Source organism: Camarhynchus parvulus, chromosome 18, assembly GCF_901933205.1.
Source record: "Camarhynchus parvulus chromosome 18, STF_HiC, whole genome shotgun sequence".
Taxonomy (NCBI): domain Eukaryota; kingdom Metazoa; phylum Chordata; class Aves; order Passeriformes; family Thraupidae; genus Camarhynchus; species Camarhynchus parvulus.
In genome coordinates this window covers 8,726,908-8,751,217 of record NC_044588.1, presented here as the reverse complement: position 1 = coordinate 8,751,217, position 24,310 = coordinate 8,726,908, and the positions used below count along the sequence as shown (strand labels likewise).

The 24,310-nt window shown below is 40.8% G+C and overlaps 2 protein-coding genes across 2 annotated transcripts in view; one reads left to right on the top strand and one right to left on the bottom strand.

The window, feature by feature from the left end:
* TBCD (tubulin folding cofactor D) overlaps positions 1-24,310 on the top strand; it is a 119,542-nt gene that overhangs the window by 26,408 nt on the left and 68,824 nt on the right. The window contains 2 exon segments of the mRNA XM_030962324.1: positions 22,105-22,211; positions 22,213-22,262. Of these exon segments, the coding sequence (XP_030818184.1) occupies positions 22,105-22,211; positions 22,213-22,262 (157 nt within the window).
* ZNF750 (zinc finger protein 750) lies at positions 1,059-9,320 on the bottom strand. The gene is given in 5 exon segments (XM_030962325.1): positions 1,059-2,206; positions 2,208-2,747; positions 3,161-3,399; positions 3,401-4,794; positions 9,193-9,320. Coding segments are annotated over 4 exon segments (2,136 nt in total). The 5' UTR covers positions 4,586-4,794; positions 9,193-9,320; the 3' UTR covers positions 1,059-2,034.

Genomic DNA, 24,310 nt, shown 5'->3' with positions numbered 1-24,310 from the left:
CAGAAGAAATCCTTGAATTCTGTGGAAGAAACACCAAAAAGTTTTTCTTCGTTCACTTTAAAGAAATTCAAATTATCAAGTAAAGAGATACACGAGATTTTTTTTTTTAATTGTGGATAATAGTAACTGAAGCTTTCTGCTCTCAGAGTTGAGTCAGGCACATAACTTAAAGTAGTGTGAAGGGTGGCAGTGGTGACACATGACTGTAATTTCATGTTTGGAAATTAGGGATTTAGCAGCATCTGACCCTAGGATTGAAGCTTTAATCTTGGACTGGAAGGCACGTGCTGGTGTACAGCTCAGTACCTCGCACTGACTTAGGCCCTGCTGTTGGCATTTCAGTTGATTTGGCTTCTTCTGTAACTGCATTGCCTTTTCTCAAACTCACATTGATATTTTTGCCTTTTGATAATGTGAGACAAGCTTTTCTCTATGAAGGATTAAATTAAAGATCAGTGCATCTCTTTTTGTTCCTTACCTCAGAAACTGAAGTTCTGTCATTTACTGTTTAATTACTAAACTTGTTACAATGAGTTGTTGGCTCAAAGCAGCACAGCACAAAACAGGAGTTAAAAAAAATTCTGGGAATTCTGCATTATGCTGAATGCAGCTCCACTTGAGTAGGTTTACACCTATTAATGATGTTCAGGGAGCTGAGGATGCCTCTAACCTGAGTAATGACCAGTGAGAAATGTATATCTGTGGTTTTATGGGAATAATGCTTGTTCTGGGTTTGTTCTCCTTACACTGTGCAAATTTACACAGGGATCAGCCTTTTTTTAGTTGAACTTCTGCAGCAGTTTGGACAAGCTGGACAGCAACTTTAAGACAGAGGGAATTCTGAGCTTCATTATTTGGAATTAAAAGTATGGATGAATTAACCTGTGTAGTGAATTTCCATCACTGAAGAAAGCTTCTTTTGTTTGAAATTGATTTGGTCCCAGAATTCTGCTTGCCAATTGAAAATTTAACTAGCAACTTCTTGCTAGCTGTTCTTCAATATAGATAGTGTAGTAAATGTATTTGTGTTCATTAATGACTTTCCATATATTGTAAGTACAGATCATAAGATTTATTTGAAAAATTGCCAGTTTATATACACAGATATAGAAATAGGAAATAGTTTTATGGCTGTATGTAGAAGGACACAGAAACTGATAGTGAGTGATAACACATGCACTGAAACAAGACCTTCACCAGGAGAGTTTGCCTCAGATGAAATAAATTATATAAATAACTTTTTAGGCCTGGAGTTTGAAGGCTGCCCAGTGTCTGTCTAACCTCAGCAAAGCAGGCACCTGGATTGCTTAGTTCTTCATATTTTCAGTGTTGCTTTCATAGCCATTTGCCTAAAGTTGAACATAAACTGCATTTGTTAGACCTGTGCAGGCTTTCTTTGGTTTGACTTGAATCTTGGTCTCGGTCAGTGTGAGAAGAGGTCGCTTACACAGGGTTTGGGGCAGTTTATTTCAAGTGGCCTCTGCCTCTGAGTAACTAAATTTGGTCTGTTGTTCTCTTTTAGGGCAGAATGGCAAAGTGCATCCATACACAGAGCAGTTTTTACAGTATATTCTAAAAAGCCAGTTTTAATCTTAAGCTTGTTTAAACTACTGCACAGTGACATAAAAAGGTTTTCAAAGGAAAAAAAAAGACCCAAAACCCCCCGTATTAGATGAAGTTAAGGCTGGAAAAAGACTATGACAGTATGTTATTGAGCAATATTGTTTCTAGAGCTTAAATGTCTTTTAAGAAAAGAAGTTGTAAAAGTTATTTTACATCATACAATTGCAAAAACCCCTTGAAGATTCATCTAATTTACTTTGGCTTTAGTAACGAATGCAAAAATTCACTCATCAAAACCTGAGCTTGTACAAGGCAAAGTTCAATTACTTAAAAATATTAATATAAAATTATGAACATTATTTACAATGGAGAGATTGAATGTATCTTGTCATGGGCCAAGCCCAACGAATGAGGGTTTGTAGAAATTTCACGATGATGCTGGTAACCAGGAACTCACTGAAAGGAGGAGAATTAGGACACTCTTGTTCTCTTCCTTAAAGTGAAGACTCTGCTGCAGTCATTGGGCCTGACCCTCTTAGCACCTTGCTGGGATTTCGTGGATTCTTTTTGGTTTGTCCTTTTTTGTCCTTTCCCCTTTGGGTTGCCCTGAGCATCCTGAGCATCGGCCGCGGGCTCGGCGGGCGCGCCGTGCCCGTCCTGCGCGCCCGTGCCCGTCGCCGTCCAGCCGCGCCGTGCCGGGGCTGTAGGCAGCCAGCTGGCACAGAGCCACGGCTGCTGTCTGCTTCTGCTCATCACAGCTCTCCATGAGCCCCAAGTCTGCAGCCTCACCACGCTGGGCTGCCAAGGGTTTGTCACAGGCACTGCTGCTGGGGGTCTTGGGGACGCAGGGCTCCGCTCCGGAGCTCTCCTTCTCGGCGTTGGGAGCAGTGGCGGTGGTGTTGTTATCGTGGGATGGGCTGTGGAAGGATGTTTTCAGGCTGGATGTGTTACAGGAATCCTTCACTGAGAGGTTCAGGGGCATGTCCTGCATTTCCAGGAAGCTCTGCCTGTCTGTTTTGGATGGGGTTTTGTACATGTGCTCATGAGTAGGTCCTGTGCTTGTGTCGGGCTTTTTGGAAAGATTGAGGGGACCTATCCCTGTGTCTTCCTCCGTGTTGGACAGGGAGCCCGCGTTGTTCTGGCCGTCAGTCTGTGTGTGTGAGTCTTCATCAGTGACATTGATGCTGGAAGAAACAAGGAGAAAAGAGACTTCACTATCAGTTGCTCTTTTAAACTGGGGCTGAGGAACTGGGCAGGAAGAGGAAAAAATCTGGACTTCTAGGCTAGAAGTTCCACAATTCTGTTGTTTCTCCTTTAAATCCCCAAATCCCTTTCACCATACCCATCACTGTAATGGAAGTAATTCCCTGAAGTACTCAAACCCATTGGAAGTACAAAAACAAGGTGGAAATTCCTGGTACATTTAAGGAGAATGAACAGTCTGCTCACTGCAGCACCTGTGTGCTTTGCACAGTTAGTACAGAACAGATAATTCACTGCTGTAAATCTAAATATAAACAGGCATCGCATGAATGTGCCCATCTGTCTTTGCGTGTCCCTGGTAAACCTGACAAGAATTTTCAAAGTGTTATTTTACCTGTTAGGTGAATCCCCTCTCTCCTGCTGTGCCTGCACTCCTTGAAGGGAAGGCGCTTGGTCCGTGCTTTTTCTCACAGGTCTGAAGGCTGTGAAGTTTTCTTCTGATTGGTCATACTTGCCCAGGGATGTGGATGATGACTTGTTGGAGAGGTCAAACAAACCCTCACACGTGTGGCTTGTCTGAGTGAAGTTGGTGGGGCTGGGTCTGCCAGGGGAGCCTGTTGCTGCGCTTCCCGCGAAGCGGGCTCATTTTGGCATTCTCTCTTTCATTTTGGTCATCTTTAGCGTTACCTTTGGCATGCAATAATGTCATTTCTTTTTCATAATCTGCTTGTTTTTTATGTGAGCTTAGAGGGTATTGTTGGGAAGGGCTTAAGGAGGCTGGGTACAGCAAAGTGGTTTCTTCCATCAGATGAGAGTTTTGATCCCTGTTAATACCAGCTACGTGTGAAAATCTGTAAAATGGAGGATCTGTTGGTCTACAAAATCCATATGGTATTGGTGGAGTGGAGTGGTACTGTTGGAACAATCGATAGTGTTCATATGCTGATGGATTTAGGGGTTTTGGAAGTGGCCCAGGGTGGGGAAGAAAGTGTCTCTGATCTTGCGTTCCATAGACAGAGAGAGCAGAGCTTTCACACTCTGAGCTACCTGGGAGCAGGTACGGTGTGTAAATAGCAAGCCGGTGCTCATAGAAATGGGGCGAGTACTCAGGAATCATTGGTTGCATGTAAGGTGAAATGGAACCAAAGCCTTTCGTGGGAGCAACTTTATGTGGAAACTCTGGGAGGAAAGAACCTGCCTTCCATGGGTGAGCTGGTGCGTGAAACGCAGACTTGGTGTGAAAAGGAGAACTTTTGTTAGAGAGGGAGAGGATTTCAGATGCCTCAGTGATTTCTGGGCCTTTGCTGTCTCGGTGTTCTCCAACAGGAACGAAGGCTGAGGGCCTGACCATGCCCTCCATCAGGGGCTGCACGCTGATGGCACCTTCTGCTGCAGAGCTGGCAGGGCTTAATTCCTTCGGAATCACAGCTTTCTGTCCTTGAATTGCGGCGTTTGTCGCCTGGTTTTGTAACTCAACGTTTTCCTTGGCATCTTCTTTTGTAAAAGGATATTGAGGCTTTGAATCGAGGCTTGACAGTCCGTTTGTGACAGATTTAGAAGAAGTTGGTTTGACAGTAGATTCCAGCTGGTTGATCTGTTTGGGCTCCAGGGAACTGCCCTTTGGACACTTGATGACACGATCCTGCTCTGACACCAAAGTGATGGAGTTCTTGCAGAGGCCATACTTCATGTGGTTAAAGAGATGGGACTTCTCATTGCAAGTGAAGGGGCACTGGAAGCACTTGTACTTGAATGGCTTTCCCGGTGGTCTTGGGATGTAATGAGGCTTCTTGGGTTTACGTTCTTTGAGGAGACTCATTCTTTTTTCTGCTTTAAACAAGTAAATGTAATGGTTCTTTATAAAAACTTTCTTGTGGTTGGCTTCCCTTGGTTTTAGCCTCGTGATGTTTCCGGTTTTTCAGGTTTCTAGAATCCTTCTTCCCAGGTGAGGAGAAGCAGCCAGCTCCTGTGGTGTCTCAGGGAAGAGGGTGCCGGAAAACAAGGCTTTTGCCACTGGTAGTGCAGGAACTGAAACACAAAGTTTAAAATGAGCTTTAGTGGAACATAGAAACTAAATACAAAGTAGTGCCTTGTCTTAAGAGCATTCCCCCTCATACTGCATATGTTGTGTTATTTGGGTTTTTTAAAACAATAAAAAAGCTGGAGGAGTCAGGCTGGGTTTAGATGGGCATTGACCTTTGGCATCCTCCCGCACCCAAACACAGTCATACAAATGGCCTCATTTCCAGCAGCAGCACTTGTCACCTGCCTGTGCTGCCGGCTCGGGGGAGTTCTCTTTGAAAGCTAGAGGAACATTCATTGAGAAGATGAAAGTAGAAATCCAGGTGGAGCTGTTGAGAGAGGAGTGGAGTGGGTGGGATGGGAAGAGGCAGGTCCCAGCAGGGGCTGGATGTGGGGCGAGCCTGTCGGGCCGGTCCGGGAGAGCGAGGAGGGAATTTCCTGCTGTGGTGACACAAGGGTGGGGTGCATGGGTCGCTCTTGGGCGGCTGACTGGGCTCTTTCTGAGACTGACCAACCCCTCTCTTCACTGGTGTGGCGTTTCCCAACAGCCCAATCTCAATGGATACCTCAAAAGTGCCCAATCTCTCGAAGGATAAAACCACACCGATTTTCTTCCTCTTCCTAATTCAATTAAGAGAAATGAGCGCTGCAGTGCCTGACTAATGGAATCCTCTGCCCGATAAACACCCCTCCCATCCTCCTGCTGCTCACAGATTGCACATGGTTAACACGGGTGCCCCAGTGTATTAACTCGGGGGGAAAAGTGTCTGACAGGAATGGATTTCTAGGGGAAGGATCTATCTGCCTTTCTTTGGAAAAAGGAAGGTTGTGGATACTTTATCCAGCCCGGTGATTCGCTGGGTAGATAAGTCGGGAGGGCTTGTACCGGCTTGTTCCATTATGTTCACTGATTCTGAAGGCGTGAGAAACTCTCGCAGTCAAGTTCTCATGATTTTATAGGATGTGTTATGGCAGAGATCTAAAAACTGATGATTTCATCATGAACTACAAGCATCATTATCAAAATGATGACTGTTGCAAAACCACGTACTGTATCTATTGTGTTACCCGAAACTACAGGAATACTAATTGGAAGAGTGACGAGATAGCTCCATTTTTTTTTAAAAAAAAGCTTTTTACATAGAAGTTTGAATTAGTAGTATTAAAATACTAAGTTTATGAAAAGAATTGCCGGTAATTATGTGCTGTGAGATTTTAGTTCAAGTAGAGATGTTTTGCATTTCTTAAATCAGGGATTATTTAACAGAAAATGACAGGCAACACATGATGAAAACCGAAGGGAAAGCTACAGAATTGCTGCTTGGCTCATCAGGTATAGTAATTCTAGCAAATTGTATTAAATGTTGTTTCTGATGTTATAGAAGTGTTAATTTTGTTAAAATAGTTATTGTGAAGGCACCCTTAAAAATGCAAAGCTGCTCTGCAAGTAGAAAAAAGTAATCAAGCTTTTTCCTAAAATTAACAAGTGTTTAAATGTGCTTCAGATTAATGAAAAAGGAATTTCTAGAGAAGTAGCTTTTTGTTTTTCAGGTTTTAATGAGGTTGTTTGAGTTGGATACTGATACTGTAAGGGCAACAAGGAAAAATGCATTAGCATGTTAAAATCTGATCATTGGAGTATGGCTGAAATGGCAGTCCAATAAATTTTTAAAAACAATATATTGTATTTTAAAATATTTTAAATAACAATAGCTAGAAATCCTTTGAAATATTAAAAATAATATTTTTACTTTAAAAAATAAGTAAATGAAATACTGAGACAGGAGGAGAGGTTGAGATAGGGAACTAGGCTCTTTCTCCTGCCTTAAGTGAGCTTGTTGCACTTATTTTTAACTAATGATGTGTAACTAGCATGGAAAGTTTGTAATGGACTTGGTCAAGTCAGTTTGTACCTGTTATTCTTTATATCTTCTTGGAAGTGCTTGTACTAATTGTTCTTGAAAAAAGATATTGTTGTCAAAACTCCATTGCTTTCTTAGGTGAAGCATTTATGATAATGTCCGAATCTGCATTCAGGTGCAGCATTTATAATAAAGGGATGGTAATTAGATTTCCTTGTTCTTCCAGCTTTCCTTTGCTTCATAATGAAAATTCCTGTGTGTCCTGTCCTCCCCCCTCTGACTTTGTACTTGGTATTTAACTTTGATTCAAGTTATTCCTGTTGGACAGAGTATTAACTATCATTTCTTAACAAGATAAAATGCGTTGTTGCAGTTTTCATGTTAGAAATTTCAAGCCTTGGAGCTCCTCTGCTGTGGGTACAGCAGGAGAGCATTCCAGCAGCTTTTTATTTCTTTCTGTTTAATTTGTTTTGATGGCTCCAGAACCTGCTGCTCTGACTTGGGAGGTGCAGAGAGCAGCTCATTTTAAAGGGTGTTTACCTTTCCTAAACTTAGGTCAGGCCAGCCAGGTGAATGTTTTCTTTCTCTCTTTTACTATTTAATCCCTTTTTTTCTCATGGTTTAAAAACGCCAGTAATAAAATATTTCTAAAGTTAGACAAGTAGGATAATTCATCCTCTGGTCCCTAATTCACAAGAGTGTCTGGCAGAGAGACATATTTTAGCATTAAAAAACATTAAAACTATTTGATCACACATTCAAAAAGGACATTAATAGTTTAAAATAGGTGTAACCAATTAAAACTGTCCCTATATAAATAATGTTACAGCTGTACAATGTATGTTTTGTGCTGCCAAAGTTAGAATTTAGTATTGGAAAGAAAATATCAAAATAAGTAGTTGCTTTTTCTTTTAACTTCAATGCCATCACTTGTGATATCTTTTAAAAAGGGGGAGAAAATCTTCAACAGCAAGATAATTTTTACATGACTTTTTTTTCTTAGATTGAAAATTTATTTCCTGTAGACCTGCTTGTAGAAATGCAGATGGTTCTATATTATTATAATTCTCTAGTTTTGAAATGCAGTAGTGTTATTTATTTATATTTTTATTGAAAACAAGTTATTCAGATAATCTTGATTAAACCTGAGGTTATCTTAGTTGTTTGTTTTTGGCACTAGTAACCTCCTCATGGCTTTCGAACCTGTCGCCCTTTCCAGCCTGACTCTGACTGCTCCAAGTTTCCTTCCTTCTATTTTTAAAAGCAGCTTGTTGCTCCCTCCTTGCCTTTAACCTGTTGGCAGGTTCAGAAAACAGGAATGTAGTTGAACGTTGTGTGTAAATATATAAACAAAAAATGTCCGTGGGGATAAGTGTATACACACACATGCACATGTGTATTCATCCACACACATAGATATGTGCATATATATCTGTCCAGGTTGTTTTTTTTAGGGTTTTAAGTAGTTTAAATTGTTTAAGATGCCCAGTTGATCAAAGAGGAAATTTCAAAATGTCTTTTATTACAAGCAGGGACAGTAATTACATTTCTTTTTAGGACACTGCTTCAGCAAAGTACGTAACAGCTGCTCATGCCCACCCCATTATTATTGCAGGCTCCTTCTGGTGATGTGGATCTCTCTGACCAGGAGGACTCACTGGGGTGGAACATTTTGAAGGACATGCTATAATTAAAATATTGTGATGTGGCATTATTGCATAACCCAAGGACATGCCATTGTCACCTACCCAGGGTGTTGCAAGAACAAGATTTGTGAGTTTTATTCTAGCTGAGATTTTTCCAGCGATTAACCACCCCTCCCTTCTAAACTTCCAGGTCCTTGAAACTGAAAGATAAAATTTTAACACAACTGATTGTTAATTAGGAGGAAGCAGGGGTGAGAGGGGTGGGCTGGGAGGGCAGTGTGTGTGTGAGGTGCAGACCCACGGGAACTGCTCTGTGTGTGTGTCTGTGTGCGAGAGGAAGCTCCGAAACACAGATTAAATTACTTGCTTAGGCAGTGTGGATAGGAAATAAAAATCTCTCTACATACCAAGTTAATAAATCAATGTCTTAATACCCTCTAATTGACTAGAATATAGAAAACGACCTGATTTTCTGCTAAATTCCCAGAAGCTGGAAAAATTAATAAATCAAAGCTGGAGCACATAATTTTCACACAAGCTTTTCAGATGAACCTGACACGACTCTAGGAAGCAGAGCTGGCACAGCAAACACAGCAATTTTAAGCAATATAGCAATATATTAACTCCCCAAATAAAAAAAATAAATAAAAGGTGCTGAAAACCCTTTGCACCAACAAGAGTTAATTATAAAAACTTGCAAAAGTCAGATTTTCTCTCAGACTGAAAGTTTCAGCAGGAGAGGGGAATATTTCTGCTGAAAGCTGAGACTGGTGCCGTGAGTGCACCTGCTGGAGTAACCCTGGCTGCTGGGACAGCTGGGAACTGAGCACCTCTGATTTCTTCCTTAATATCAGCAAAGTTTTATTGAAAGAAATGCTGTAAAGCAATGTACTCACCAGGCACTGGGTGTCCGAGAGCCGGCGGGCGGGCGCTGCGCTGGAGCTGTCACTGCTGGGAGAGCAGTACCTGTTCTCTGCCTGAGCCCTGAGTGAAACTGCAGGAGGCTGTTCCAGGGGAGGGACCTGAGCGTGTAGGAGTTGAGCCCTCGGGGTGTAGAGATGCACCTGATATTACTCCAGCCTGCAGCTACGATTCATTTGTTTGCGTCCACCGCTCTCATTGAGCATTACCTCAGCATCTCCTATCGAAGGCAGCTCCCGTCGCTCCGTGCCCTCCAACAACCAAGTTTTGCTTTCAGCTCTGGTGCCTGTTCCTTTTGCACTGTGGGGTCAGAATTGGCCGAGTTAACACTGAGGATATTTTAAGTTTTGTACAAGTGACTCGTGGGCAGCAGAACTGACTGTACGCAGGGGGTAGCAAAGCTTAGAAAATAATATTGCTCATTTTTGGAGACTGACATTTTTATTGAATGCCCTTTGTAGCTTTAATATTCTTGCTCTTTTTTCTTTTTTCCTCCCCCCCTCTTCATTTTTATTTAAATTTTTGTCCTTCATGAGTCTCCTTTCTGAAGGCGGGACTGAACTAACTCCAAGCTCGCTTGCCACAGGGACCTGCCAAAGCTTGTCTATAATCGACAGCCAAACGTACAGGTCCTGGAAAGGGAAAGGAGTCACTGCAGGCAGGATTGATTGTCATGGCTCTGTGTTTGCTCAGGAGCTGGGAAATCCAGCAAGGAACTGGCAAAGTCAACTGCTCACCCACTGCTAACTGCTGGGGCTGGCTTTAATTCTGTTTTTTGTTAAAGTTTGTAAATGACAAATTTCTGGGGCTGTGTGCCAGCCACTGGTGACATGGCTGAGCTGCTCAGTGAAATGATTTCCTCTCACACAAGCTGGCACAAGGAAATTATTTTGATACCTGTAGCTCTGTCTAAAAACCACTCCTGTTAATGCATAAGCAAAGGGGCTTTTGGCTACTAATTCCAGTGTTCCAGAGATGTTAAAAATTCTGTTTGAAACTGAACTTGGGAACCCTCTTGTTTCACCCACTGCTCTGTAGATAAGACAGCTGCAGATTACTGAAACTTCAAATGTATTTTATATTTTATATCTTATATTTTATAATTTGCATTTTATATTTATATATATAAATGGATTTTATAGTTAGCAAAAGTAAGATTTTTTGGAATGAAAATTATAAAGGAAATTGTCAGGACAAAACCTGTTTAGAAAGTTGTTTGAAAAAAAGTCTTTGTCTTGAAAATCAGTCTTTTACGACACTTTAAAGCACTGTCTTAAAAATAATTTTAAAGTTGTTGCCTTTGGTTTGGTGGAATTATTTAGAGAAATCTACTTCCCTATGTGAGTTTGCAGGTCACCATGCTTGCTCTTGCTGGGCTGGTGTAACTTTTTGAAAGAAAAATTCAAATTATAAGCAATTACTAATTTTAAGGTAGAAGAGTGGCTTTTGTGCTATGTTTTATTTTTTCCCCTAATTATTTTTTATTATGTTTCTATAATACAGCATAGCAGTATAAATGGTGTAATATTGCTGTCACATTACTCTCTAGTTGTTTGTAAATCCTTTGGATTAAGATGGGATAAATTCTTCCATTTAGTAGTAAAATATTTTGAATAAAAATTTGTGTATTAGAAATTTCTAAGGGAAAAGGGGAGAAAGACTGTATTCAGAAACATCTCTGGAAGAAAATTTCAATTTGTGGCATCTAGAGGAAGCTGTTGGGCTCCCTCAATTGAGCTGACTGAACTGGCATAACAGAGAGTCAGAACTGGAACTTTGATTTTATTTTTTTTAACTTCTCCCCATTGTCTGACCTTGTATTTGGAGGGGAGCTGTGATGTCCAGTTGCTGCACTGACCCACAGAAAATGTTTTAAACCCAGCTGCTTCCTGGAAGTGCTGTTAGCACTCAGGCCAGTGAAATCAGCTGCAAGTGAAGCAGAACTGGAAGAAAAAGAACAACCATGTAAATTCTCCTTTGCTTGGGGCTTGAATGATATTAAAAACCCAGATCTGGGGAGGAGATCCATTGTGGACTCCAGAGGAGGACCATGAGAACTCCTTTTTGTGCAGATTGGTAGAAATACTAAATCATGATTGCAGGGATGTTGTTTCCACACTTATTTTTAACTCACCTGATCACATCTTGTCCTGTCAATGAGCCCAGTCCCCTCTTGGTAGCACCTTTTTCATTTACCTGAAATTTTTTCTTTCTTTTGCCTGAAAATTTTTCTTTCATGTACAGGTCACATTAATTAAGAGCACCAGGACTGACACAGTAAAATTTGGATTTATTGATATGTTTCCTGCCAAGTTGCCCTTTTTTTAAAATGTGGTGATTTTTGTATCTCTGTGGGGCTGAAGCTTTGGGGTTTTATCTTCTTTGGTGTTGAATATACTTCTTTATTCTAGGTTCTTTTTAAAATTCAGTATTAAATAAGTGTTGTTTAGCTATAGCAGAATTCTGTCATTCTCTAAATATTACAAACTTCCTTGTATGTGCTTTTATGTGAATTTTTTGGCTCAGCTTTAGCACTAAACAGAAAACAAAATGTCAATTGCAGAAAATCTACATCCAGATGGGGTAAATTTACCCTGATCTGGGTACGCCTCTCACCTCATTTCTGTTTTCCCCTTCAGAATTCCATTCCCTTGTGCTCTGATGCCAGGTCTGGCCCTGCTGCTTGCCCTCAGGACTCCAGTGCTGCTCCCAGGGAATGGCCACTGGTTTTCCATCATTTCCTGGATTTTTTTCCAGGTCCTAGCAATCTGTGAGCTCATTAGTTATTCCAGAGAGCAGCAGGATCCCAGGTAAATGTGGATACTGGTGCACATGGAGCTGGTGAAGCTCAGCTTCCCACATAAAAGAAGTGCCTTGGAATTGCAGGGTTCCCCTGTGTCACCTTAGTTGGGTCTGCATTTGTGGCTTTAATAAAATCCTTTTTTAATAAAAATAAAATATAGAATATATCTAATAAATATAGAATAAAATATAATAAATATATAATAAGTAAATATAAATATATAAAACAAATAATATATAATAAATTATAGAAATATATAATAAATTATATAAATAATAAATATAAAATATATAATAATATATAATGAAATATATAAGCCAATCCTTTTTAATAAAATCCTTTTTTTTCTGGGATCACTGGAACCGAAGTTATCAAAGGATTTGTAAGTCCTTTGGATTAAGATGGGATAAATTCTTCCATTTAATTGTAAAATACTTTGAATAAAAAATTGTGTATTAGACATTTCTGAGGGGGAAAAGGGCTCTGAGCATCAGCATGTTTGGGCTGGGTTGTTCCACACCATTCCCAGAAGGGGGCAAATGGATGTGAGTGTAATTGCTGGAACTCACACCGTGCCCCGAAACATGACGTGATTCTCCTACAATATTCTCATAATTATTTTTTTCTATCCCATATGAATAGTTATTAGTCTTAATGCTTTTTGAATAACACCTTTGAAATGTGCCTTTGTTTTTCCTAACAATCCAGTCCCTGACTCCAGAGATAGGTCTGGGCAGATTGCTGTGCTTGGGCTTGGGAGCCACTTGTTCAGATTACTGGAGCAAATTACTTGTATGGGAAAAGAATAAAAGCTCAGCACTTAATAGCAACTGCAGATCCCATTTTTAGATATTTATTGTGGCCTGTGCTGTTTGGTCTGGAGCTAGGATGATCTTTCTTTGGGTTCCCATCCTCGCCCTTGGGCAGTGAAACATCTTGGGGGAAGTGGGAAAGAGCAGGAATTGGGACTGTAGGCAAAGGGATGAGCTGTTTATAAGGGAGGGTTTTGAATGGTGACTCCTTTCCCTGGCAGCCATTCTCACAGGGATGCAAAATGCACCTTCAGCTTCTGCCTGGTGCTCTGGTTACAATTCTCTTTCCAAATGTATTCTTTTAAAAGTGATTTTGGTGCCAAATATTTTTCCCTTTTCTGCTTTAGTTTCAAAGCTTACACCAGAGATTCTGAGCCAGTTTTCTTGCCTCAATGATAGTTTTTCTGACAGAATCCAGCAGCAGGACCTGAGTTGTGCCATGTGCAGTGGCAGGGTAAATAAACTCTTTTTTTTGAGCCATACTTGGCACGAGGTTGCTGTGATGCTTCTCTCACCAGAGAGCAGGGAGGCATAGAACAAATTCTCTCAGACTCAACATATTGTTAGCTTTCAGTTATTTTCTGAAACATGCCAAATTTTATAAATATTTATATGATTAGTACATGTTGTTTAGTATTTCAATACATTTTTAAAGTGGGGAATATAAACCAGCAAATACAACCTGATGTTTTATTTTATTTCATTGAAAAATACTGATGCTGCAGCTTGGCTGTTATGGTTTTGCATTCAAAGTTACATGTCACTATTCAGCTGTAAAATTTCAGTTGTTATTAGAAGGATCACGCAGCTTAATTTGCATGTGGGAGAAACCTTTTTAGCAAAATAACCTGAAGTTAACTAAAATCTCATGATCTGATGATGGATTTGTGTGCCATTCTACATTTGGAGTTGCAGCACCCCAAAACTAAATATTCCTTACTCTACAGTGTATGCTAGAACCAAAAACCTACATTTCAATGTGGTTTCACTATGATTTCACAGCTTTTGTTTTGTGCTGTATTTGTGGTTTTGTAGGCTTCAGACTATTATTTATAGGTTTTTTTTTATTTAATTGGGTGGGGATAAATACTAAACAAACAAGAGAATCCTAGTTTACTTGAATTTCTGGTTTGCTTGTGAAAGGACGTTATTAAAATTTCTCTTGATGACAGCACAGTATAAACTTTCTAGCTAATAAGGTGTGTCATGTAGAGGAACATGAACCTTCCTGGGTGTTCTTAACGTCTTGGTGGTGAGCTGAAGAATGTTCTGGTGTCATTCTCAAGGACTTGCTGAGCTCTGAGTAGTCCCAGTCTCAAATCTAATCCATGTTAGTGTTTCACCAGGAAATAATGCTCACTGTGCAGGATGGGCTCCTGTTTCTGCTATAAAATCACATATGTGTAAAGGTTGAAAACATTTGCATCACTGAGGAGTAAGAAAAGGAAGCCAGAGAAGGCAGGTTGGAAGAGCCCTGTGGTTACACTTTCAGTGAATTTGTGCTTATTTTGGGAGGATTCCAGCAAGGAAGACATTACTTTTAATCTTCCTGCTTTCTTAAATACCCTTACCCCATTCACTGAGGAACAGACTGGGATAGGCCAAGAGCCCCTTGCTCCTTTTTAAACTGTGGCAACAATAAAATCAGCATTTCAATAGGAGGAAATAATGCTGATGGGATCCAGGGAAATTGGGACATGCAGGAGTCTGGTACCAGTGGGTCAGTACAACTGATCTGAATCTGGAATTTGAATTTTTTTAATGCCAGAATAAATGAAAAGTAGTTATATAGAGTGGAAAAAATGTGCAGAACCAGCCTTAACTTCTTCAGCTCATAAGTTACCTTCAGAATAAAAGGAACATGAAGAAACTGTAAGAAGGAAATAGGGAGTGTTAAAGGTCTGTTAGTGAGGGACCCAAGGCACATTTGACAGGGGACTTGGCAGGTTACAATATCATGGGATTCCATGACAAAATCCTGATGCTTTTACATTTTCACACCCAACTCTACCAGTATCCAAAAGGAGCCTGGCTTAGGGACATATTTGTGACCTATTTCTGCTGAATGGTAAGCTCTTGGTTTAAATAGGAAACACTTGGTTTAAATAGGAAACACTGTTTAAATAGGAACAGCTTCTCTCAGTTGATGCTTGCTCTCTGTTTTAAAGATATCCCATTGTCAAGTGTATTTTTGGTGAAAAGTTTGTATGAAATGAAGTCTCTGGTGCTGTCAAAGTGTTTCATATGCCCTCAGCCAGTCTCAATAGCAGATGCTACAGCTTTGAAGGAATATCTGTGTACATGTGACTGCTGTATCTGTGATTTTAAAATTCCCTCAGCTTCTGGTGCAAATACCTTGTTGATTTTCTATTGTTAATTTTTTCTTGTCAATTTGGTTAGAATGGATATGTGCTCTGGGGCAGTACCCAGTTTTCTGTTCCTGGTACAGAGAAGGCTCAATCACATGCTTTTAGGGAGAAAATATTGGATCCCTGTGTATATTGTCTTTTTATCTGGGAGTAGAGGGAATGGTGCTTACTGATAATTATATATAACTAGATATACTTCTAAAAAAATCCAAAGTCTCCTTTGTGTAGAAAAACTCTGCACACAGTGGACAAAAAGGGCATTTTTGCTTGTACAATCTCACTTGGGCCATTCATGAAAAAAAAACCAACAAAAGTGAACCCAGTACTGCTTTCCAGTGCATTTTAGGAGGAGTTTAACTGAGACCAGGATTTGAATAGTCTTATGGAAATGTATTATGTAGCTTCTTAAACTTGTTTACTTTCTCAATTTTTAAGGATTACCTTCTGTGTTTCATATGCCAGAGTATTAAATTGTTTGTTATGGACTTGCAGAAGCCAGGGGTTGGAGGAGAGGGATGATGAATCAAGAAGTCAGGTTTCTGTACTGTCTGTTGGTCTGTTCTGTAGTGCTGGTTAATTGTGAGGCTTTTGGCAAAATTCCAGGTGCTTTTCATCAGAGATACAGGAAGACGTGGGGAGGAAAAAAAAAAAGAACTACCTGTCTTAGGTGGACTCCTTAGAAAATAGAGAACACCCAAACCTGAAAGGCTGGTTATGGAGGAATTCCTTCTCTCTAACACCCAGGTGAACTTTAAAAGTGATGCATGGTCTTGAAAAGAGCCTTTTAAAAAGTTATAGTGCCTATGTCACTGTAATAGTTTTCAAATTAGCAAGGAAGCATTATAAATAGTGCAGATTTTTTTTTTTTCAGTAGCCAGCAGGTATGAGCAGGAAGAAATGCTGTGTCTGGAGCTGCAGCAGGAAAGGTCCCTCCCCCAGCAGCACTGGGAGATGGGGTAAACATGGAGCAGGGAATAAATGACAATGAATTGCTTCTGGCTTTTTCACCATGGGGTTTATCTTGGTATTGCACAACTTTAGCCTTAAGGCTGGGCTTTCTTGGGTGATATTTCTTTTCTGACACACACTGTTATGAGTTTACAGAATTTTTATACTCCTTTAGAGTAAGTAATTCATTTGCTCAGTAGGATTTCTCCACAAGCCTGTTCCTTCATGTCTTTAACTGCAGTTTGCTGTTGGTTCAGTCCAGGCAGAGCTCTGTCAGCTCTACACCTGTGTGAAGAAGGTCTCTGCTCTGGCCTTTGGTGTGATTGGTAGGAGAGTCCCCAAACCATGGAGTGCTCAGTGTTTCAGAGCTGTCCTGGCTCAGCTGCTGCTCTGAGGGGGCTTTGAGCTTTTAGGGCTGTGTTAGGTAAGGATGTTGGGATGGAGTGGCTGGAATCCAGATCTGGCTGCTCCCTGCTTGGCCCCTGGCCCCACTCCAGAGCTCTCACTCCTGTCAGCACCAGGGCAATCCCTGGCAGAGGAACCTGGCAACCAGAGCCAGTGTCCAGCTCCTGAACTCTGCATTTAAGGACCATGACTGGTACCAAACAGTCTGTGGGGCAACATCCAGCTGAACCACCACCCCTTCTCTGAGTCTGACAGGCAGCCTTTGCATTCCAGGCTTTGCACCCTGAGCAGCCAGGCAGACAACAGCCTCTGTGCTGCCCTGCTGTGATTCATCCCTGGAGCAGGTCTGTCCTGTGGGCTGCCTCAGATAGCTCCATGGAAAAAGCACCACGTGAACATGTAATTAAAGACTCTCTTAATTCATGACGTAGTGAGAGGCTGCAGGGAGGTTGCAGCAGACAGAGCAGCCCTTCAGTCACAGGGCACAGAGTGCTGGGTTTGTGCAGGTGCCTCTGGGTGGGCTCAGCTCTGGGGGCACCCAGGGGCTTCAGAGATTTCAGCTGTTCCCTCCTCACATCCCTCCTGGGCTGCAGGAGCTCTGCTCTCTTCCTCCTTCCCTGGCAAACCCTTAATGAGGTCAGCCCTGGGGGCAGGAATGGCAGAGGAGAGGTCACCTGTGGGTGGTTTTTAGGCACTTGCCCTTGGGGATGGGATGTCAGAGCATCATCCCACAGGAACACAGAGAACTCTGCACATCCAAAACAGCACAGAGAACTCTGCACAGCCAAAACAGCACAGAGAGCTCTGCACAGCCAAAACAGCACAGAGAACTCTGCACATCCAAAACAGCACAGAGAACTGTGCACAGCCAAAACAGCACAGAGAACTGTTCATGGCCAGAACAGCACAGAGAACTGTGCACATCCAAAACAGCACAGAGAACTGTGCATGGCCAGAACAGCGCAGAGAGCTCTGCACAGCCAAAACAGCACAGAGAACTGTGCACAGAGGAAACAGCACAGAGAGCTTTGCACAGCCAGAACAGCACAGAGAGCTTTGCACAGCCAGAACAGCACAGAGAACTGTGCACGGCCAAAACAGCACAGAGAACTCTGCACATCCAAAATAGCACACACATTTTCTGTTCCCCACTGGAGGCTTTATCCTACCCATGGAAGAGCCCTTCAAGAGTAGATTCTGGAGTCAATAATATATGTAGAAAATGAGAACAATTCAGAGGTGATTCACAGAATTTTTAAACAAGTGTTTATTTCTGGGAATGGGCCTAACCTGAACTTTCTGGTGTTTGCATGCAGTAAATTGATCCAGTAAATATTCGTACAAGAGCCCTAATGAAGTTCCACTTAGGAGGAACCACCTAACCACCACCTTTCCAGAGGTGCCATGTAGGAGTGACTGGTCTCAAACCTGATTTTCTGTACATGGGGGAGCCAGAGTTGTGTTTTTAGGAAACAACACACTGCAGATATCTGCACCAGCTGTTTTCACAGAATTCACAGAATGACAAGGTTGGAAGGGACCTTAAAGATCAAGTCCAACCCAGCCCTAACGCCTCAACTAAACCATCTCAACTTTTAAGCATGAGGCTGACAAAGAGGCTGAACCCTCCCTTCTGCACTGAGTTGGTTTTCATTGAAGAAAAATTTGAACAAAATTGCTATTCTTTGTGTTGGATATGTAACTAAGTTCAAGCTTCATCATTCATTAATTGTAGTGTCTGTAGCTGCTCCTGCTGTGACATTGTGCACAATGCTCCCTTCGGGAATAGCAAATGTCCACTTTGTAGTACTTTTTCTTATATAATTCTAAAATAGAAGGATTATATTATAATAGAAGGATTTGCAAAGTATTTTTTATGGATTGAAGCAGCTTCTCTGCTTTAACAGTCCCTATAAAAACATAATGCTTGTCTTAGATAACACTGAGTTATTCTGTTTTAAGTTGCATATTTTAGTTTGAAACTAAATGTAGACAATTCTTATTTAACCCCAGATCCAATGGAAATCTGTTTTAAATTAAATAAGGTCAAGTTGACATTTTGCAATTTTCTTGTGGAGACAAGGCCTAGGGCTGAGGAACAGGTTTTTGTTGTTTGTTTGACTGCTGTATTTGTATATTTTATATGATAAACATTGCACTAAATTAAAAAAAATCGATTTACTGAGTGGAGTTAAAGTGACAAAGAACTCTGGATGGCACAGGTTATAGTTGAGGTTGGTGTAAACTATGTTTTTAAAGGAGTAATGTAAAGAATCTTTCATTTAAACACATTAAACCTTTCAGTAACCAATGTCTTCCACAAGCTCCTTTGTAGCCACATTTCTCTTCACAGAGATAAGCAAGGCACAGTTCTTCCCAAGAGTATTTCTGGGATTCACATTCTCTGAACCTCAAGGAAACAAAACACCATGACTTTGGGTAAACCATCTCCATATTGCATTCTACTTTTGCACAAACACAGGCACAGCAAAGGATAAAAATTGTTTTTCCTTTCTCTGAGGTTCAGAGAATGCGAATCCCAGAAATATTCTTGAGAAGAATTGTGCCTGCCTTTTCTCTGTGAAGAGAAATGTGGTTACACTCCTTCCCCAGACTTTTATTGTCTCTCACCTGCACTGAGCACCCCACTGTGTAAAATCCACGTTTAAACAGCAGAATATCTCTGCAACCTGTCTCCAGTATGAGGAAAAAAACCAACCCAGCCCTGTTTGTAATACCAGAAGTTGTTTCTTTATTTTCCAAGGCTTGAGCACAGGGCTGTGCTGCAACTGCAGTGACGCTCTTGGGCATGGCAGGGTGGGGTGCAGCAGGTGCTTATTGATACCTTCAGGCTACAGGTAAAGGTGACTGTGTTTCCTTGAGCATTCACAGACCTGCACAGGTGGATTTTGTTTTAATAATCAGCTTGAGAGTGGGCACTGTTTGTCCTCTGGTTTTGGTGGCGCACTTTTTTTAAAAAAACCTGTGGATCTGTGAAAGAAATGGGGAACTTGTAAAATTAAAGCTAAACTTTTAAAGTTAAACCTGTAAAGTTAAGGAATAGTTCAGATCTTCTCCTTGTTGCATATTCCAGCCTCCCAGTTTTCAATAAAAAAGTCGTATTCAGAATTTCAAAAATCCAATAATTTTGTCTCCACCCTACCAAACTAATTTCCTTCTGAAAGATTTTTTTTCTAAAGTTTTTTTGTTTTTTAAATCTGTCATTTTTGGATAAAGCATTTTTAGTTTAAGATTTGGTGTTTGAGGAACTCTAGAGCAAGAAATTAAGTGAAACCTGGAATATTGGGTACTTTTTCTTTTGGGTTTTTATAACTCTTAAGAACCAACAAGAAATGTAATGCTGGACCTGCTTTTTTGTACACACACACACACACAAACACACTTGTGTCAGGAGCAGCTTTTATTCAGCATTTCCCAGAAAATATTCAACCAGTGATAGCACAAAACTTTCCCAGATGCCCCCTAGATCAGTTTTTGTGTTTCTAATTACCAGTGCTGCACACTTCAACTTGTTTCCCCTGTTAGTCCCACCTCCCCAGTGCCCATTGTTTGCTTCCTTTTCTGTGTTTCCAGACTTTGCAGTCTCACAGAGCAGTGCTGTGAGTCCCAGATGGAGGAAAGGGCCACCAGAGAGGTGTGAGAGCTCAAGCTGCCCTGGCCAACAGACCACCAGCATCACCACTGTCCCTGACAAACCATTTGATGCTGTGCCCATTTGGGACATTAAACAAAAATACATTTTTTCTTTCACAGAGACAATCCAAATGTGAGGAGCTGCTGGAGGGGCCTCCTTCCCCCTTTTCCTTCCCTGCACAGAGGTGGGAGTGTGCAGGGAAGTGTCCAAAGGAGCTGGAGTGGTGTACTGAGGGAAACCTGCTGCAGCTTTGCAAAATTGCCTTTGGCGCCTGCTTGAGTGTTCCTGTAGAACCAGCAAATTCCATTTTTCTCATCACTTGATGCAGCAATTTTCAAAACAAGCTAGGCAGCATTTTTAAATACTTTCATTGCAGTTTCTTTAGGGACTGGGAAATGTCCAGCAATCTATCCATCTCTGCTGTATGGTTGTTCCAGAATTGGAATTACACTTTCTCCCTTGTAGTGTTTATGCTTCTATTACTCAAATCTCACCCATCTCTATATCTACTGCTTGATTTTCTTTAGCAGCTTAAAATGAATTTGAACAGCCTTTTAACACTTCACTTCTCCAGTCATGGTATCTATCTTTTTGTTTAAAGCAGGAGCACAGAGTGATAAACAGCACATGGAAGTTTTAATTATTTTGTGATTATATCCACTCAAGGATATCCAGGCACAAATTGTTAATGAAATACAGCTCAGTGATCCCATTTCTTGTTAATGGGATCACCTTGTGACAAGTCTTTTCTAAGGAAAATGATGCATTTGATAAATTTGATACAAGAAAGAAGACTGATAGAGAAATTGTTTGTTTCTTTTTTCTTTTTTTTTTTAGAGGCTGTTGTTTCTGCAGACATTAGTCATTTAATAAAGTCGTGCCATCTAGAGAGAGATGGATTCAGATTTTCTGTCTGGATGTGCAGATACCAAATGAAGGCCCTCTTGGGAGCTCTGCATTCATACTCTTGAACTGTAGCAATGTGTTTCTAGAATGGTGTAGAAGTACTATCCTTACAGGTTTTGTGTGGAAACCCAGGAATATTTCTCTGTCTGCTCTGGGGTGCCCTGACCCCCAGGGGAGCACTGACTTTGATCCTCATTCATGGAGAAAGTTTCCTAAATGTCACAAAAGTCCTAGAATCCACAAAAGTGTGAAATAGATTATACAGAGCAGTGTAGGTGTATCACTTGGTGAGAAATTGAGGTTTTTGGGATTTTTAGTGTGTTGTGGATGGAAGCAAGATGGAGGGCACAGGGTGTCATCTTGGGTTTCTTCTTCATGCTTTTTCTTCCTTCTTCTTCATGGGTTTGGGTGGCATTTTGTAATTGGGCAGAAAAGTCCCCATTGTGGGCTCTTTGGGATCAGTTATTGGGTTAAAAGGGAAAATAATCCAGGTGTCAAGTTCTTAATTGGATAGTTTAGTCTTAAAAGACCTTGTACCAAGAGATTTTTGGCCATTTTGTGCCTTCTAATGAAAAACTGCAGAACTCACATTAATGAGACTGTTTTACTGATAAGAAATAATAAACACTTGAGTCAGAACATGAATTACTGTCTCAAATGCCTTCAATCCAGACCCAGAAAAACCAACGACTGGAACCCCACAGTTTTGGAAGCTCTTTTATCTGTATAAAAACATAATTGACTCCTGCATGTAGTGACTGGACGAGGGGGGGTGGATTTAAACTAAAGACAGTAAGTTTAGGTCAGATATCAGGATGAAATTCTTCCCTGTGAGGGTGGGGAGGCCCCTGGAAGTGTGCAAGGCCAGGCTGGATGGGGTTTGGAGCCACCTGGGATAGAGGAGGATGTCCTTGCCCATGGCATTGGTGGAACAAGATGATCTTAAAGGTCCTAACTTGCTTTTTGTGTATTTTTTTGTGCTGTACCAGTGGTCCCTGTGATGCTGAAGGCGCTGACATACGACGAGAAGAGGGGGGCGTGCAGCGTGGGCTCCAACGTCAGGGACGCGGCCTGCTACGTGTGCTGGGCCTTCGCGACGCGCCTACGAGCCCGCCGAGCTCATCCCCTTCATCAGCCACATCTCCAGGTGGGGCTGCCTCCATCCAGGCTGCTGCAGTCAGCCTTTTTCTGACTCAGGCATGCGGTAACTGAGTGGTATTTCAAAAGCTTTTATTCCATTTTCAGTCTTATGTGAAGGGTGAGACAATACAAGTGTTATAATTCATGCCATCACAATCAGAAGCCAACTATTTCCTAATTCCAATACACTAGAAGTGTTTCTTGGCCTATCAACTTTTACCACACCATACTATAAATACCTTAAAGCAAATCATCTAAAACTACTCTTTGTGGGTCCTCATACAATGCATCTTTCATAGTTCTATGTCTCCATATATATCTATATATACATCTATATAAAATTTCTTAATACAATACATTATAAGCATTTTTGGCCTATCAGCTTTTGCCACACCATGCTGCAAATGCCTTAAAGCCAATCATCTAAAATTACTCTTCGTGGGTCCTACTACAATGTATCTTTCATTGTTCTATGTCTCCATATATATTTACATATATATGTCTGTATCATATATTTATGATATATCTATCTGTGTCTATCTATACATATCCATCTATCTATCTATATCTATATCTATCTATCTATCTATCTATCTATATATATATATTTAGTCTTTTTTGCAAGGCCATCCTTTCAAACTTGTTTCTAGCTCCATTTCTCTCTCAGCAATGTCTGTCCTATTCCATGGCATTTCTAAGTCAGCATTTCTTATCTCAAGATTTGCATACAGATGCACACTGTGTGAGTCTTCTGTCAGGTTTTTAGAATTTTCTACAAATCCATTTGCCACATTTCCCCCTCTCTCTGGTACTGAGCTAGGAAACTGATACAGGTCAGTTTTTAAGTCTGTTAAAACTTGAGGTGTGTGCTAACACATATGCTGAATAGCTTCAAAGTAAAGAATTGTGTATGGGTGGGTGGTAGTGATGTAAACATATCTATTTCCTTTTTGTGTGATGACTTCAATTCCTTCTGTTCACCTGATTTTCAAAGCAAAATCCAAAGAAACTCACTGTAAGATGGATAAGAGAAATCAGTGGAGGCTTTGGCAGGGTGTCATCTTCTGTCTGCTTGATCCACCTTCTGTGGGGACCTCGGGGACATCAGCTCAGGGAGTTTAAGAGGAGAAGTTTAAGTTTAAGAGAGAGAAGATTTGGAACCTTAGTTCAGTAGAGGCAGAAATAACAAACTATTCTAAAATGGAGGAGTTGCTTTATGGAGCCATAAAGTATTAGGAGAAAACTTAAGGAAGAGGTTGTTTCTTACTTTTTCAGCTGTGTCTTGTTCCTAACAATCCAAGATTTGTGGACTTCATCAGATGGGTGTTGTGCAAAGAATAAAGCATATTTTTATTGACCAGCTTAGAGCTTGCAAATTGAGCAGGTTAAGTCTAAAAGAATAAAGTATACCTCAGCTCTACTTCTATTCAAATTATAATTTTCCTTTTAAAGTGTTCCAATTCAAAGATTATTTTGAATAGAAGATAAAACCACTTCCAGTTTCTGAAAGGGGTAAGAACCTTACGTGGCAATACTAAATCCTTAACACAGCACTTTTGAATAGTAGGGGTTTTATTACTAAGAAGGTGTTTGAGTTAAAGTTAACAAATACATGAGAGGATTTTTCCTCTTTTGATGCCTTGTGGTTTTAAAGAGCAGAGCAGAGTGCAGGATTTCACTTGGCAGTGAATGGAATTGCCTGGTGTAGTTATTTTTCAGTCCATGGTTTCTGTTTCAAAAGACTTTCAAAATTACAATCTTTAAGAGATTTCCAAATCTGTGCTACTGCAATGGTGGACTACAAGTTGCTGCCACTTTTCCCTTAACACTGTTGCTATTTTTACAGATACAAACTGGTTTTACCTTTTTTCTTCTGTCTCATGTTTTCCCTCCTCCTTGCCCATGGGATTCTCTCTTTGTTGTTTGGTCTTTTTGTTGGCCACACACTGCCTGACATTTTGAGGTTTCTTAACGGGTGACTTGCACTGCAAACACACAAGGTGTTTCTTCTCACAGTTTCTTGGCACACTTTTAGTACAGCTATTGATAGCAGCA